Source organism: Oncorhynchus kisutch, linkage group LG29 (assembly GCF_002021735.2).
Source record: "Oncorhynchus kisutch isolate 150728-3 linkage group LG29, Okis_V2, whole genome shotgun sequence".
Taxonomy (NCBI): domain Eukaryota; kingdom Metazoa; phylum Chordata; class Actinopteri; order Salmoniformes; family Salmonidae; genus Oncorhynchus; species Oncorhynchus kisutch.
The window spans coordinates 15389530-15407604 of NC_034202.2; the positions used below are offsets into that span (position 1 = coordinate 15389530).

Consider the following 18075-nt stretch of genomic DNA (forward strand, 5'->3'; position numbering starts at 1 on the left):
TCTATAATAGGCCCTATATGTACAATTATATAAATTATACAATTGGATAATATTAAGGTCCGTGAATTTTTTTTTTTTTAAGTCCCAGAAAGTTCTTCAATTTGACTTGCCAGTGTCTGTATGAACCCTGCTTAAAATATGCCTATGTTGTTGTATAGGTGAAGTTATGGGCCAATTTGCATATATTCCATTTCATTCCTCTAAGTACACAGGCGGAACTGCATAGAAATCCTTTTTATTACTGTTTCAACCCATTGCGAAGTGTTTATCTCAATGTCACACATTGCCCCCATTATTTATAGAAATTATTTATAGAAAGACCCACGTATGTCTGCTCTCTGTTTAGTGGAGTGGGTCCCTATACTTATTGTACTGCACTTAATAGTGCACAATTTTTGACCAGAACCCCAACGGCACTGGTCGAATGTTGTGCACTACATAGGGAATAGGGTACCGTTCGCAGCTGGAGATCAACATCAGTAGACAGAGTAGTCTTCAGTGGCCTCTAGATCTCTACTCTCAAACTCCTCACAGTCTCACCAGGAGTCGGAGAATACCTCTGACTCTGTGTTCCACGTCTCTACCTGGGATCTGCAGTACCTTCAGAAAGTGTTCCTACCCCTTGACTCATTCCACATTTAGTTGTGAATTCAAACTGTATTCATTTAATTTCCCCCCCATCTACACACAACACCCCATAATGACAAAGTGAAAGCATTTGAAATAAAAATGAAATTAAATACAGAAATAAAGAATGTCATTTACATAATATTCACACCCCTGAGTCAATGTTAAGATCAACTTTGGCAGCGATTACTGCTGTGAGCCTTTCTCGGGTAAGTCTCTAAAAGCTTTCCACAACTGGATTCTTTGCACTCTGGGAGGGCGACACTGTGGAGTTGTCAACCGTGACGGAGAGGTCTTTGAGCGGGCAGGCCTTCCCCGGGAGGAAGAGCAGCTCCGTCTTGTCGAGGTTGATCTTGAGGTGGTGGGCCGACATCCAATTTCTGATATCTGCCAGGCACGCAGAGATGCGTGTCGACACCTGGGTGTCAGGGGGGGGGGGGGGGGGGTGGAGAAAATAAGTTGAGTGTCATTCTCATAGCAATGATAGGAGAGACCATGTTAGGATATGACGGAGCCGAGTGACCTGGAGAAGAGGAGAGGACCTAGAACCGAGCCCTGGGGGACAACAGTAGTGAGAGTATGTGGCGCAGACACAGGTCCACTCCACGTCACCTGGTAGGAGCAGCCTCTCAGGTAGGATGCACTACAAGAATGTGCATAGCCTAAAATGCCCTGAGAGGATTTGATGGTTCATGATGTCAAAGGAAGAGGATAGATCTGGAGGATGAGAACAAACATTCAACTCTAACTGTTTAAAAGTAACTTTTGGCCTCATAGGGAAATCCCTGAGTGGTTTTCTTCCTCTCCAGCACCTGAGTTAGGAAGGACGCCTGTATCTTTGTAGTGACTGGGTGTATTGATACACCATCCAAAGTGTAATTAATAACTTCACCATGCTCAATGGGATATTCAGTGTCTGCTTTTTATTTTTACCCATCTACCCATTTACCCATTTTACCCATCTACCAATTCTTTAATTAACTTGTAAAAATAGGAAGGCCTAGATCTATCCACTGCCTCGGCCTAGATCTATCCACTGCCTCTATCCACTGCCTCACTGTTGGCATTGGAAAACCTCTCTGGCCTTTTTGGTTGAATCTGTGTTTGAAATTCACTGCTCGACTGAGGAACCTTATAGATAATTGCATGTGGTGGGGTACAGAGATGAGGTAGTCATTAAAAAAAACATGTTAAACACTGTTATTGCACACAGAGCGAGTCCATGCAACTGATGTGACTTGTTAAAGCAGGCTTTTCCTACTGAACTTATTTAGTGTTGCCTAAGCAAAGGGGTTGAATACTTATTAACTCAAGACATTACAGCTTTTCATGTTTAATTAACTTGTAAAAATGTATAAAAACATAATTCCACTTTGACATTATGGGGTACCGTATATATTTTTTTCTTATTTTAATTCTTATTTTCAATGACGGCCTAGGAACAGTGGGTTAACTGCCTGTTCAGGGGCAGAACGACAGATTTGTACCTTGTCAGCTCGGGGGTTTGCACTCGCAACCTTCCGGTTACTAGTCCAACCACTAGGCTACCCTGCCGCCCCACTATATAGATAGACCAGTGACACAAAATCTAAATATAATCCATTTTAAATTCAGGCTGTAACACAACAAAATGTGGAAAAAGTCAAGTGATGTGAATACTTTCTGAAGGCATTGTACCTCCCTGTGAAGTTCAGCACTGACCAATCTAGCTCCCACTCTGTTTGTTATCTAACACTCTCGTCTGTTCTCTACCTGGACTCTACCGCTCTGACCCCACTGTGTCACCTCTGACCTGTGTACTCTAACCTAGTGTCTGCCCATGCCACTCCACCCACCAGCCCTTCCTCTCTATGCCCTCCCCGCCCCGCAGGTGGGTGACCAGATCCTGGAGGTGAACGGGCGCAGCTTCCTGGGCATCCCACACGACGAGGCGGTGCGCATGCTCAAGTCGTCGCGCCACCTGATGATGACGGTGAAGGATGTGGGGCGCCTGCCACACGCCAGGACGGTGGTGGGGGAGACCAAGTGGATCACTAGCTCCCAGATAGCAGAGAGCTCCGCCAGTGGCAGCGTGGCTGGGTAAGAGAGATGGGGGTGGGGAGAGATAGGGAGACTATGGTGGGTATAGGGTGAAGGAAGGGGGTGAAATATGGCAGGATGACAGAAGGGGAAAGGTGAGATTGTGATATGTGTGATATAGACGAGGGGATTGCAGAGGGGGTAATTGATTTTTGAAGATTAGCCAACCTATAGAGAGAGAGTGGTGGAAGGAGATGGGGGGGAGGGGGCATTTAAAACTAGGATTCGCTAATTAAATTGGAATCTCCGGGTGGCACAAGCGCTGGATTTAATGTGCCATTTCAAGAGGGCATCGCACAATTTTTCCATCTTTGATTTTACAGTATGTCCCTTTACTGGCCCCAGCGGTCATGCTTTGAGTTGGTTTATTTTCTCATGGTCTTAAAACGAATTATGTTATCGGCTGCTTGATCGCTACAATAAACTAGAATCACTTTCACAAAGACAAAGACGTTGGACTTCTTCGCATTGTGATGAAAGACACAAGTACCTGTTTATCTAATCTGCCCGTACTGTAGATCGATTCTGCGTGCATGTCATGAGGCACGTATGTGTCGTAAATTCAGTTGAAAGACTTCCATACATTTCCATTCAAATGATTGTCCATGTGTGCCAGATTATTTAGTGTCACTCTGGGAAAAAGTGAAATGAGATACAGTAAAAGAAGGACAAGATAGAAACTTCACTCAGACGTGAACGATGCAGTTCCATGAGAAATAGAGGAAGAAAAAAAGGGAATATAAATGTCACCACTTAACCCATCAATCATATGGAAATGTCAGTTCCCAGCTAATCCCAAGCACATGAAGCACAACCTCTGAACAGCTTGGTGTCTAAGCATACCTTTTGTCTGTCTGTCTGGTCTGTTCTGGTCTGGTCTGGTCGGTCATTTGCTGTAATGCATCTCTCATTATTAAGAAAGCTTTGGAGCACTGGTCGCACACCAGATAGAGGAAAAAATCTGCACGGTAGCTGGACATGTTTAACTAGAAGCCCAGAAGAGCCCACAAGAATAGTAAACATTTGACTAACTGGGGACATTTTGTTAGCCCCTACAGCTCAAATGCTATTTCTATAGGGTTAAGGTTTGAATTAGGGTTAGAATTCAGTCTAGGGTACGGGTTAGGAGTTAAACAAATCAAATTTGTCACATGCGTCGAATACAACAGGAGTACCTTACAGTGAAATGCTTACTTACAAGCCCTTAACCAACAATGCAGTTTTAAGAAAAAATAAGTGTTTAGAAAGTATTTACTAAATAAACTGAAGTAAACAATAAATAAATAAAAATACAAAAAATAAGAACTGAGGTAATATGTACATGTAGGTAGAGATAAAGTAACAATGCATAGATAATAAAAAGAGAGTAGCAGCAGTGTAAAACTGGGTGGGGGGGGTCAGTACAAATAGTCTGGGTAGCCATTTGATTAGCTGTTCAGGAGTCTTATGGCTTGGGGGTAGAAGCTGTTAAGAAGCATTTTGGACCTAGACTTGGCACTCCGGTACCGCTTGCCATGCGGTAGTAGAGAGAACAGTCTATGACTGGGGTGGCTGGAGTCTTAGGACATTTTTAGGGCCTTCCTCTGACACCACCTGGTATAGAGGTCCTGGACGGCAGGAAGCTTGGCCCCGTGATGTTCTGGGCCATACACACTACCCTCTGTAGCGCCTTGCATCACCGCCATACCGCTCCCGATGGTGCAGCTGTAGAAAATCTTGAGGATCTGAGGACACCAAGGAACTTGAAGCTCTCAACCTGCTCCACTACAGCCCTGTCAATGAGAATGGGGGTGTGCTCTGCCCTCCTTCTCCTGTAGTCCACAATCATCTTGTTTGTCTTGATCACCACACTGCCAGGTCTCTGACCTCCTCCCCATTGGCTGTCTCATTGTTGTCGGTGATCAGGGCTACCACTGGTGTGTCGTCAGCAAACTTAATGATGGTGTTGGAGTCGTGCTTGGCCATGCAGTCATGGGTCAACAGGGAGTACAGGAGAGGACTGAGCACGCACCCTTGAGGGGCCCCTGTGTTGAGGATCAACGTGCAGGTGTGTTGTTACCTACCCTTACCACCTGGGGTGACCGGTCAGGAAGTCCTGGATCCAGTTGCAGAGGGAGGTGTTTAGTCCTAGGGTCTTTAGCTTAGTGATGAGCTTTGAGGGCACTATGAGCTGTAGTCAATGAATAGCATTCTGTCATAGATGTTCCTTTTGTCCAGGTGGGAAAGGGCAGTGTGGAGTGCAATAGAGATTGCAACATCTGTTGATCTGTTGGGGCGGTATGCAAATTGGAGTGGGTCTAGGGTTTCTGGGATAATGGTGTTGATGTGAGCCATGACCAGACTTTCAAAGAACTTCATGACTACAGACGTGAGAGCTACGGGTCGGTAGTAATTTAGGCAGGTTACCTTGGTGTTCTTGGGCACAGGGACTATGTTGGTCTGCTTGAAACATGGTATTACTGACTCGGTCAGGGACTGAAAATGTCAGTCAAGACACTTGCCAGGTGGTCAGCGCATGCTCGGAGTACAGGTCCTGGTAATCCGTGTGGCCCTGCAACCTTGTGAATGTTGACCTGTTTTAAAGTTCTTACTCACATTGGCTATGGAGAGCGTGATCACACATTCGTCTGGGAACAGCTGGTGCTCTCATGCATACTTCAGTGTTGTTTGCCTCAGAGCGCACATAGCTAGGGCTAGTTTTAGGGTAAAGGTTAGGAGCTAGGGTTAGGTTTAGGTGTTAGGGTTAAGGTTAGGGTAAGGGTTAGAGTTAGGGTTAGGTTTAGGGTTAGGGAAAATAGGATTTTGAATGGGACAAGAATTGGGTGTCCTCACAAGGTTAGTTAAACAAGAGTGTGTGTGTGTGTGTGCTTGTGTGTGTGTGTGTGTGCTTGTGTGCATGCATGGGTGTGTTTGTGTGCATGCATGGGTGTGTTTGTGTGTGTCCACATATTCTCAGAGAGACAGGAAATTAGAAAATGTGTGTCTGGAGTGAACTGTCATGAGTCATGAGTACAGTGCAATAATGTGTTCTGTTTACCTGTGTGTCCTGCAGCTTGTCCATGGACCAAGGAGCCTCTGCATCAGGAAAGGTAAGACCCACCTCCACACGGAGATCTGTCTTTGAAATCGGTAGTCTTATACTTGTGTGTGCATGCGTATGTACTTGTCTGTGTGCGTGTGTGAGAATGCACTACTTACCTCCCATGCTTGTGTGTTTGTGTGTGTGTGTGCTGGAGGCTGTGTCGGTGTGCACATTATCATATTTCAAATTTCAATTTTTTTTATTGTCAAATGTTGTTTGTATGATCATATTTGCTCTCTCTCCATCTGTGTCCACATCTGGGACAGCGTGGTGTCATGTCAGCCTCTAGGGAGAGAGGGACGCTGGGATTGCAGCCATGTCACGCGGTGGGCCCCAGTGTTATTGAGTGTGAGGGCATCAGCAGGGCGAGAGGCCAGGGTTAGAGAACATGACCTGAGGAGAGGGAGCGGGACTGTACATAGCTCTGGTCCAAGGCATTACGTGCAGCTTGCTGATGCTGTTCATTCTTTTCATTTTCCTCATCAATCTACGCACAATACCACATAATGACAAAGCGAAAACAGGTTTTTAGAATAAAAATCAGAAATACCTTATTTACATAAGTATTCAGACCCTTTGCTATGAGACTCGAAATTGAGCTCAGGTGCATCCTGTTTCCATTTATCATCCTTGAGAGGTTTCTACAACTTGATTGGAGTTCACCTGTGGTAAATTCAGTTGATTGGACATGATTTGGGAATGCACACACCTGTCTATATGAGGTCCCACAGTTGACAGTGCCTGTCTGAGGAGAAACCAAGCCATGAGGTCAAAGGAATTGTCCTTAGAGCTCCGAGACAGGATTGTGTCGAGGCACAGATCTAGGGAAGGGTATAAAAAACAATCTGCAGCATTGAAGGTCCCCAAGAACACAGTGGCCTCTCATTCGTAAATGGAAGAAGTTTGGAACCACAAAGACTTTTCCTAGAGCTGGCCGTCCGGTCAAACTGAGCAATCGGGGGAGAAGGGCCTTGGTCAAGGAGGTGACCAAGAAACCGATGGTCACTCTGATAGAACTCCAAAGGTCCTCTGTGGAGATGGGAGAATCTTCCAGAAGGACAACCATCTCTGCATCACTCTACCAATCAGGCCTTTATGGAAGAGTGGCCAGATGGAAACTACTCCTCAGTGAAAGGCACATTACACGCCGCTTGGAGTTTGCCATAAGGCACCTAAAGACTCTCACACCATGAGAAACAAGATTCTCTGGTCTGATGAAACCAATATTGAACTCTTTGGCCTGAATTTGAAGTGTCACATCTGGAGGAAACCTGGCACCATCCCTACGGTGAAGCATAGTGGTGGCAGCATGATGCTGTGGGAAGGTGTTTTAGCGTCAGGGACTGGGAAACTAGTCAGTATCGAGGCACAGGTGAACAAAGGAAAGTACAGAAAAATTCTTGATGAAAACCTGCTCCAGAGCGCTCAGGACCTCAGACTGGGGCGAGGTTCACCTTCCAACAGGACAATGACCTTAAGCACACAGCCAAGACAACACAGGAGTGGCTTCGGGGCAAGTCTCTGAATGTCTTTGAGTTGCCCAGCCAGAGCCCGGATTTGAACCCGATCGAAAATCTCTGGAGATACCTGAAAACAGCTGTGCAGCAGCGCTCCCCATCCAACCTGACAGATCTTAAGATGATCTGCAGAGAAGAATGGGAGAAACTCCCTAAGTACAGGTGTGCCAAGTTTGTAGTGTCATACCCAAGAAGACTCGAGGCTGTAATTGCTGCCAAAAGTGCTTCAACAAAGTACTGAGTAAAGGGTCTGAACACTTGTGTAAAAAATGTAATATATATATATTTTTTTATTTCACCTTTTTTCAACCAGGTAGGCTAGTTGAGAACACCTTTATTTAACCAGGTAGGCTAGTTGAGATCACCTTTATTTAACCAGGTAGACTAGTTGAGAACACCTTTATTTAACCAGGTAGGCTAGTTGAGAACAAGTTCTCATTTACAACTGCGACCTGGCCAAGATAAAGCATAGCAGTGTGATATGTCAGCAAATTAGCAAACATTTCTAAAAACCTGTTTTTGTCATTATGGGTTATTGTGTGTAGATTCATGAGGGGGGGGGAACTATTTTAGAATAAGGCTGCAACATAACAAAATGTGGAAAAAGTCAAGTGGTCTGAATACTTTCCTAAGGCACCGTATGTAATGTGGTTTGTGGTTGTCATTCTTCACCTACTTGACCATGCAGTGCTCTATCTGAACATGATGTCCCAGTATGCTTGTGCTGTAGAGAGAGAGAGAAATGCCTGATCATCAGAAAGAGCCTGTAGTTAAAAGGTCCTCGGTTTCTCATGACACTCCGTGTTTTGTCTTTGACTTCAAAATCTAATTTTATTTGTCAAGTGCTCTGAATACAACTGGTGTGGACTTTACCTTGAAATGCGTGCTTATGAAATGAAATGCCTCCCCAACAACGCAGAGTTTAAAAATAAAAAAGTAACACCAGAGGAATAAAATAAAATACACAATAATGTACTGTGGAAGGTACTGTAGAAGGTACTGTATCACATCCGGCCGTGATTGGGAGTCCCATAAGGGCAGCGCACATTTGGCCCAGCGTCTTCCGGTGTAGGCCGTCATTGTAAATAAGAATTTGTTCTTAACTGACTTGCCTAGTTAAATATAGGTGACATTTCTTTTAAATATATATGTACAGAGAGTACCAGTACCAGATCATTGTGCAGAGGTACAAGGTATTTGAGGTAAATATGTACATGAAGGCGGGGTAAAGTGACTAGACATCAGGATACATAATACTAAGAGTAGAATAAAGAACAGAGCAGCAGCAGCAAATTATGTGTGTAAAAGTGTGTGTGCATGTGTGTAATGTGTATGTGTGTTTGTGTTCTCAGTCTGGGTGTGTGTGGGCGTATGTAGTGTATGGGAATGTATGTGAGTTTTGTGTGGGCATGTCAATGTAATGTGCGTGAGTGTGTATATCTGGCCCGCCAACAATAATGTTTGGCCCCCCCAAAAGCCCCCCAATTTAATTATCAATATTTTTTTCATTAAAATAAAGAAATGAATAAATCTCGAACCTGAGATGCAAAAAGTCCTAAATGCAATATCCCAAGAAGGGAGTTACCCCACCTAAATAATGCAAACGCTACATTTTCATTTCACTCATGAGGAGAGAGAATGCAGGAGACAGTCAAGTAATAAAGCGGACAGCGGACCATTTTGTGGTGCTGAAATGTAAAGCTGCAACCACAGCACAATCAAGAGGAGGTGAACAGCGCCTGGTGCTGAAAATATAGCTAATGTCTGATGCAAGTGGCACACAGCAACCGATCGAGAAAAACTACACCAGTCGAGTAATTCATTTAAGCTGTAATGTAGATGCAGGGAGTCAGGAAGCAGGTGCAGTTAGTGAGTTGAATGACGACGAACATGGAACGATACAAAACAAGAAAAGCGTCTAAACATGGAAACATAAACAATATTTCCTGGTGGGTGATAACAACTGAGTGCTATGTAAAGGGGAAGTAATCAGGGTGGTGATGAAGTCCAGGTGTGCCTAATGAGGCGAAGGTATGCATAAGGAAGGTTGCCAGATGTGCATAAGAATGGGTTGCCAGGACCGGGGGTTAGCAGACCGGCAATGTGGGGCGGCAGGGTAGCCTAGTGGTTAGAGCGTTGGACTAGTAACCGGAAGGTTGTGAGTTCAAACCCCCGAGCTGACAAGGTACAAATCTGTCGTTCTGCCCCTGAACAGGCAGTTTACCCACTGTTCCCAGGCCGTCATTGAAAATAAGAATGTGTTCTTAACTGACTTGCCTGGTTAAATAAAGGTCAAATTAAATACAAAATGTTGATCGCTGGAGAGGGGTCTAGTTGGAGTGAATGTGACGTGACTACCCTCGATGTCCAGGGGAGGCGGAAGGGTGTCGTGGGGGACGGCATCAGCGTTGGAGCCTCACGTCCTCTCCACCTGCCTGTTGGACTGAGGTCAGTACCTGGATGTGAGGTTGACCGTGACCCCCAGCTTCTCCATGAAGGCTCTCCAGACATGTGACATGAATTGGGGACCACGGTCAGAGACAATATCCTCCAGACGGCCATAGTGCTGGAAGACCTGCTGAAACAGAGCCTCAGCGACCTAGAGGGTGGTAGGGAGACCAGAGAGAGGGATAAGCATGCCACCAAAATGCACACAAGGACTCGGCTCTCCAGAGCGCATCCCTGATTTGTCTCGATGTCTGGAATTCAATCAGCTCAGTTTGAATTGCGGCCTCATCCAGCGAGGGTATCGTTTTCTTAGCAAGGGAGGAGAATTCTCCACCTGGGCGGACTGTGAGAAGAGCACGTACGCAACGCAATGATATCCTTGGGCATGCTGTAATCTTCAAATCTAGTGGAGAAGTCCCTCAGCTGCTTGTTGAAATCTTCCATCACCTCTGTGACAATGCTGTGGCCTGGTCCCTCTGCCTGTTGTTTCTTCAGTGTGCAGAAATGCCGTTGCCTTCTAGATGACAAGTCGAAATCGAACGACTCAAGCTTCCTAGTAAAGGTCTCAAGTTTTCCCACCGTGTCCACGACTGTTTTCCCTCTTCCTTTTCACTGCAGATTTAACCTGTTTCATTTACAGAATGTCAGGCAAAAAAAGCTGTGTGCGTTGCTTACAGTTGATGTTTCGATGTTTCTGCGTCGGGCCTCTGTCTGGGACAGGAAGGCCACTTTGAAAGGTCCATGCTTCAAAGTTCCAGATTCATAATTATGTCTGAGATTGAATTATTTGCAAACGGCGACATTTTCATTGCAAATAAGACACACTGGCTTGTCATTGGGAAAAGACGGTAAGATGAGCGCACATCTCTCTGCTCTTTTCATACTTTTTGAGAGGGACATTTTCTCTTGCTATCACGCTAATTGTTCTGAACAAATGTTTTCCCCCATCAATCAACGCACAGAGAAGTAGACTAAAATAATTGTACGAGCGTAATCAGATCAAAATGATTGTTGTTGTCACTGAACTTATTATGTACTAATCAGATGTGTTAAAAATGTTGCTCATGTAGACCAATAAATTGTGCTAATATTGTTCTGGCCCGCCAACTATTAGCACAGAAAGAAATTGGCCCGGGGCCAAACCTAGTTGACGAACCCTGGTGTATATGGTTTGTATAGTCTAGTGGGTGTGCTTGACTTTTGCCATCAGTGCCACAGGGAAGATTTATTTCGATGGAAAGGAGACAGGTGGAGAGTTGGGAGAGACAGCAGCTGCCAAAAGGAAGGACAGCAAGGACGCCAAGAAATCACCATCGATTACACATCTCCTGAAGTGCTGACCCTCTCCATTGATATCACAAGGCAGTGTCTTTGAGTCCACAGGGACTTGAAGAGGAGAGGGGTAATTGGGGAGACTTCCACAAAAAGTGTCTTACCTGGTGGAGAGCTCTAAGGTCTCTTTAGCCCTATCTGTGTGTGTGTGTGTGTGTGTGTGTGTGTGTGTGTGTGTGTGTGTGTGTGTGTGTGGTCAAAGCGATCTTGTAGGACGAACACGTTCCCTCTGTGTCATGAGCTTTTTTAGTGGATGAGTGAGCTTAATAAGATGCTGTGAAATCCCCCTCAGTTCATATCAATCAAATTCATTTATAATGCCCTTCTTACATCAGCTGATGTCACAAAGTGCTGTACAGAAACCCAGCCTAAAACCCCAAACAGCAAGCAATGCAGGTGTAGAAGCGCGGTGGCTAGGAAAGACTCCCTAGAAAGGCCAGAACCTAGGAAGAAACCTAGAGAGGAACCAGGCTTCTGGCTGTGATGGGTGGAGATTATAACAGAACATTGCCAAGATGTTCAAATGTTCATAGATGACCAGCAGGGTCAATTAATAATCATCACAGTGGTTGTCGAGGGTGCACCTCAGGACCTCAGGAGGTAATGTCAGTTTGCTTTTCATAGACGATCATTCAGAGTATCTCTACTGCTCCTGCTGTCACTAGAGAGTTGAAAACATCAGGTCTGGGACAGGAAGCACGTCCGGTGAACAGGTCAGGGTTCCATAGCCGCAGGCAGAACAGTTGGAGCAGCAGCACGACCAGGTGGACTGCGGACAGTAAGGAGTCATCAGGCCAGGTAGTCCTGAGGCATGGTCCTAGGGCTCAGAGACAGACAGACAGACAGACAGAGACCTACCTACCTTATATTCACACAGGACACTGGATAAGACAGGAGAAATACTCCAGATATAACAGACTGACCCTAGCCCTCCAACGCACACTATTGCAGCATAAATACTCAGTGAGACAGGAGGGGTCGGGAGATACTGTGGCCCCGTCCGACGATACCCCTGGACAGGGCCAAACGGGCAGGATATAACCCCACCCACTTTGCCAAAGCACAGCCCCCACATCACTTGAGAGATATCTTCAAACACCAACTTGCCATCCAGAGACAAGTGCGAGTATAGCCCACGAAGATATCCACCAACACGGGGGGGGGCAACCCGGACAGGAAGATCACGTCAGTGACTCAACCCACTCAAGTGACTCACCCCTCCTAGGAACGGCGTGGAAGAGCACCAGTAAGCCAGTGACTCAGCCCTGTAATAGGGTTAGAGGCAGAGAATCCCAGTGGAAAGAGGGGAACCGGCCAGGCAGATACAAGGGCGGTTCATTGCTCCAGTGCCTTTCCATTCACCTTCACACTCCTGGGCCAGACTACACTCAATCATAGGACCCACTGAAGAGATGAGTCTTCAGTAAAGACTTAAAGGTTGAGACCGAGTCTGTGTCTCTCACATGGGTAGGCAGACCATTCCATAAAAATATGAGCTCTATAGGAGAAAGCCCTGCCTCCAGCTGTTTGCTTAGAAATTCTAGGTCTTGTGACTGTAGCGTACGTGTAAGTATGTACGGCATTACCAAATCGTAAAGATAGGTAGGAGCAAGCCCATGTAATGCTTTGTAGATTAGCAGTAAAACATTGAAATCAGCCCTTGCCTTGACAGGAAGCCAGTGTAGGAAGGCTAGCACTGGAGTAATATGATCACATTTTTGTTTCTAGTCAAGATTCTAGCACTAACTGAAGTTTATTGAATGCTTTATCCGGGTAGCTGGAAAGTAGAGCATTGCAGTAGTCTAACCTAGACGTAACAAAAGAATGGATACATTTTTCTGCCAGATTTTTGGACAGAAAGTTTCTGATTTTTGCAATGTTACGTAGATGGATAAAAGCTGTCCTTGAAACAGTCTTGATACGTTTGTCAAAAGAGAGATCAGGGTCCAGAGTAACGCCGAGGTCCTTCACAGTTTTATTTGAGACGACTGTACAACCATCAAGATGAATTATCAGATTCAACAGAAGATCTTTGTTTCTTGGGACCGAGAACAAGCATCTCTGTTTTGTGCTTATGTCTGAAACACAGGCTCCCAGGGAGGGCCATTTTGGAGCTTCACCATGTTTCATCGAAATGTACAGCTGTGTGTCGTCCGCATAGCAGTGAAAGTTGACATTGTGTTTCCGAATGACTTACACAAGAGGTAAAATATATAGTGAAAACAATAGTGGTTCATATGCAAAAATATATTTATTTCCATAAATGTGATACCCTGCATGAGAACCCAGATACTATGACAGTACAGTCCTTTATAGCGTCTTAGAAGAGGGGGAGTATCAGGTATCAAGGTAAGACCCAAGTGCAGACTGTGTGAAGTAACCATGTTTATTGTAACAGGGGAAGGCAGGCAGAGGTCGATAATCCAGAGTAGGAGCAAAGGTACAGGACGGCAGGCAGAGTGCTCAGGCAGAGTGCTCAGGCAGGCAGGTACAGGACGGCAGTCAGGCTCAGGCAGAGTGCTCAGGCAGAGTGCTCAGGCAGAGTGCTCAGGCAGAGTGCTCAGGCAGAGTGCTCAGGCAGAGTGCTCAGGCAGAGTGCTCAGGCAGAGTGCTCAGGCAGAGTGCTCAGGCAGAGTGCTCAGGCAGGCAGGTACAGGACGGCAGTCAGGCTCAGGCAGAGTGCTCAGGCAGAGTGCTCAGGCAGAGTGCTCAGGCAGAGTGCTCAGGCAGGCAGGTACAGGACAGGCAAGGCAAGGCAAGAGTCAAAAATCAGGAGGACGAGATAGAGCGATGCTGGGAAAAGACAGGCGCTGACAGGACAAACCGCTGGTAAGCTTCGCAAACAAGAGGAACTGGCACAGACAGACCGAAAACACAGGTATAAATACCTAGAGGATAAGTGGGGAAGATGGGTAACACCTGGAGGGGGCGGAGCCAAGCACAAGGACAGGTGAAACAGATCAGGGCGTAACAGGGAGAGGAGAGGAGAGGGCGGGGAGCATAACACTGCAGTTCCGTGTCGGTGTGCATGCGTATGTATGTGTGTGCGCGTGTAAACAGAGAAAGTGTGTTATCTGCACAGTGTCCGTGCTCCAGTGAAGCCGATTATCTCCTGAAAAGGGCATCACTCAAATGGGATGTATTTGGTTTTCTTGGATTTCCTGGGTCAAACCATCCGAAACAATCTACATGAAATACTTGTCTCCAGATTCCTATGGGCCATAATCAAAAGTAGTGCACTATGTAGGGAACACTGTGTCATCTGGGACACAGATTCCGAGTCCCACTAGTGAATAGCCAGCAGGCTTTCCCTGAGCCCTCTCACCCCTAGAAAGCTCTTGTGTCATGTCTGCCTGTGCAGAGCCTCAGGCCAGCGTTTTAACACATATACAGCACGTCATTAGTTCAGGCAAATGCAGAGAATTGACTAGTGTTAGTCAAAGCAGGGCGACGTCATCATCAGCCATAGGGTTGTGATCATAGAAATACAAATGATTATGGTTGTGACTGGGGTTGAACTGACCCCCCCCCCCTAAAGACAGGCAGGACATTGGCTTCATTAACAAAAAAACTACAAAAACAAACTCTGTTGTGATGTTGTTGGGCATCCAAGGTTCATTCAGTGATTCTGTGATATGACTGAAGCCATTATCTGTCACTCTGTCAGATGGAGGATAGATGTCAGACCCAATGTCAGTGTTGTTTTGTTATGGACTGCCTGTCAAATCAATCAAAAACACCCAGGCAGAGCAGGGTTATTAATCCCCATTGTAGCCTCTGGCCTTGTGTGGCCAGAGGTGGGTGGGTGGGTGGGTGGGTGGGTGGGTGGGTGTGTGTGTGTGTGTGTGTGTGTGTGTGTGTGTGTGTGCTGATAGTTGAGGTCTCTCCTGACCCCGGTGACTGTTTACTGTAGTGATTGTAATTGTTGTTGCAGAGAGAAATCTCCAGCTCTGCTCACCCCTCCAGACATCTCTGAGCTCCTTCAATCTAAGTTAAACACCTTGCTTTCACGTAATTGGCAATCTGTGGCTGACGCTCTTAAAAGGATTTTGAAGTAAACAAAAACACAGGGCACTCTTCAGAGAGAGCGAGAGATGATGAGGGGGACAGAGGAAGGGAGGGGTTGAGGAAGACAGAGGGAAGGAGAACGGGAACGAGAGAGTAGATAAGGAGGGCAATTCTACTGAAGTAGGGAGGGAGTTTCAGTACGTTTTCAAAGTGTACCCTAGCCAGTTGCTACCATGCCCAGAGCTGGCTGTAATACATGCAAGCGGGCAGCATGGCGTTGCAGTCTGAGAGCTGTTAGCTGAGAAGGCTGTTAATACACTGTGTAATAGCTTCAGAGCTGTTCAATATGAATGGGGAGGAACACTCTGTAAAGTTAAATATCCATCGGCTCCAACCTCCTATACAGCGTCGACAGCTCTCAGCTCTCAACTCATTTCAGCTGTGAAGATACAGCCAGATGATGACATCTTAACAAGTCGAGAACTGTTGTCCACTCCACACCATTCTCTGTCCTCCACCTTGATTCAGTCCATCACACTGGTCATAGAGGGACTTGTTGTTGTTCGTCCCTCCACATCCCTCTTTCCCTTCCTCCATCCCTCTCTTTTTAATTAGAGCCAAAGGCCAGAATGGACCGATAAGCTAATTAATTAAGAATAGGATGCACGGCAAACCGAGCACGGGTTCAGTACTGCAAAAGTCTCATAGCAAAGGATCAGGGATATGACCCCTTTCATTTCATGGTGAATGGATGGGATAGCCCAATCAGTGGCTATGCTCTAATTGATTTTGACACGGCTATTATTGGCTAATAGCTTTTCCCCCAAAAGAAACCTTGTCTAAAGAATGACAAAGTCTGGTCTCACAATTAGATTGTGGAGGTGGATACGTTTTTACACAGGATTCTCTCCGTTTTAGCCATCGATTGGAGAAGCTCACACAATCAGTGGAGAAGATAGCATGCTGGATTGTTCCGTTTACATCTGACAATGGAACAGTGGAACACACACACACACACAAATACACTCCTGACCACCCTCCCCCCACCTTGACCCGTACCCCCACCTCATTGGGATCAATAGCTGTCACAAGGCTTTGTGTGTTTAGTACCAGGATGTGGCTATTGTGTGGCTCCAGGGGTTCACTGCTCCTCCATGGACAGTCATACAGATACAGTGGGGCAAAAAAGTATTTAGTAAGCCACCAGTTGTGCAAGTTCTCCCACTTAAAAAGATGAGAGAGGCCTGTAATTTTCATCATAGGCACACTTCAACTAAAAATTATCCAGAAAATCACATTGTAGGATTTTTAATGAATTTATTTTCAAATTTAAGGACACCAGAAACAAAATTGTAGACCTGCACCAGGCTGGGAAGACTGGAGTGAGACTGAAAATATGTCCCAAATCACACATTTTGACCTGGTTATTAAAAGTAGTGCACTACACAGGGAATTTGGTGCCATTTAGGACACAGAGAGAGTTTGATTCTGCATGGTTTGGCAGGGGGTCCAAGATGCTCCAATCCAGTACACTAGCTTGATGGTTATTGCTACGAAACAATAGTCCTTTCATTTCTCTATGGGATTGGATTAAGGAGAGCTGTGGTCTGGTAAAGTGATTTAATCAGCAGGCATTCCCCTGTGGGAAATATGGATGTCAATCAATACACTAATGGCCTACCATCTAAAATGCCCAGTGTGAATGTGATAACTGCCTAGCTTTAGACGCTCAGCCACAAGAACATATATATTAATATCTTTTTCTCCCATAGGCTTTTACTGTAAATCAACTGTTTGGGCTTCTTTTCGACACGCGGTGAAATTGGAAGAGGTAGAAATGTATAGCATGGTTTAAGGTCTAGACTAGAGAATGTGTCCCTGGGCCTGATACCATTCCATTACATACGTGTCTGCTGGGTCCCACTCTCTGTAGGGATAGGGTTTAATACCTGGATGTATGCCTTCCAAGGTCACACCTAATCTGTCCCACATCATGTGAAATCGATTTGTCCTCCCCTTGCGTGGACATTTTTCTTACCCCGGTGAAAACTCTCCTCGCCTCTTCCTCCTCCTCCTCTTCCTCTGTCATTATAAATCCCTGAGCTGCAGCCTTGGACGTGTTCTTCCCCCTGTGAAAGATAATGTTCTCATTGCTCCAAAAACACTGAGCGCGAGGAAACAGAGAGAGTTGTCATTGTCACTAGGGACTGTGCTGAGTGGTGTCAGGCAGCAGTGTCCGGGAAGGGGCTGGGCTAGGACATACAGGGAAATAAACTAAACACCCTTCACACTGGTTTCCTAATGATGCACCCTTCCCACTTCCTAGTTCATGTCCATTTCTTAGTTCTCACTGATCTGCCAGGTATGTCCTCCCCCATCCAAGACATTTTAAGACAGTTGAAGCTCATTTACTACATTTCTTTACAATTGAAAAACTCAATTATATTTGGAGAGCAGCAAAAACTACCCCAACCATTATCACATCTGATTGCTGTAGCTCCATTCACCTCAGTCGATCAACAAACATGTAGCCTATTAGCTATATAATTAGCTGCTACAAATGAACTCACATTAACTCAGCACTGGGATTAAAAACTATAATTTAATACGTACAGTAGGATCTGTTAGCAGAAAAAGTACAATAAAAACACACTTTTTGCCATGGTCTGGGGAAAATTTGTTGCAGTTTCTAAGCTAATTTCCTGTAATTCTACAAATTGTTCCATGAGATGTCATGTTAATATGATATCAAAATCAATGGGGCACCCCTAGAGGTCAGGGCCCATGGGCATGTACCCTCCATGCCCGGTCGGTAATTCGCTATGATTACTACAAGTTTAGATGGCTTGCTAGACTAACTAGACTAATTTAACTACAGTTGAAGTCAGAAGTTTACATACACTTTAGCCAAATACATTTAAACTACATTTTTCACAATTGTTGACATTTAATGCTAGTAAGGATACCCTGTTTTAGGTCAGT

General features: G+C 45.5%; 1 protein-coding gene across 1 annotated transcript in view; it reads left to right on the top strand.

Moving 5' to 3' along the window:
* LOC109873576 (whirlin-like) overlaps positions 1-18075 on the top strand; it is a 123288-nt gene that overhangs the window by 83035 nt on the left and 22178 nt on the right. The window contains exons 4-5 of the mRNA XM_031808741.1: positions 2498-2706; positions 5759-5795. Of these exons, the coding sequence (XP_031664601.1) occupies positions 2498-2706; positions 5759-5795 (246 nt within the window). The remainder of the gene's footprint in view (positions 1-2497; positions 2707-5758; positions 5796-18075) is intronic.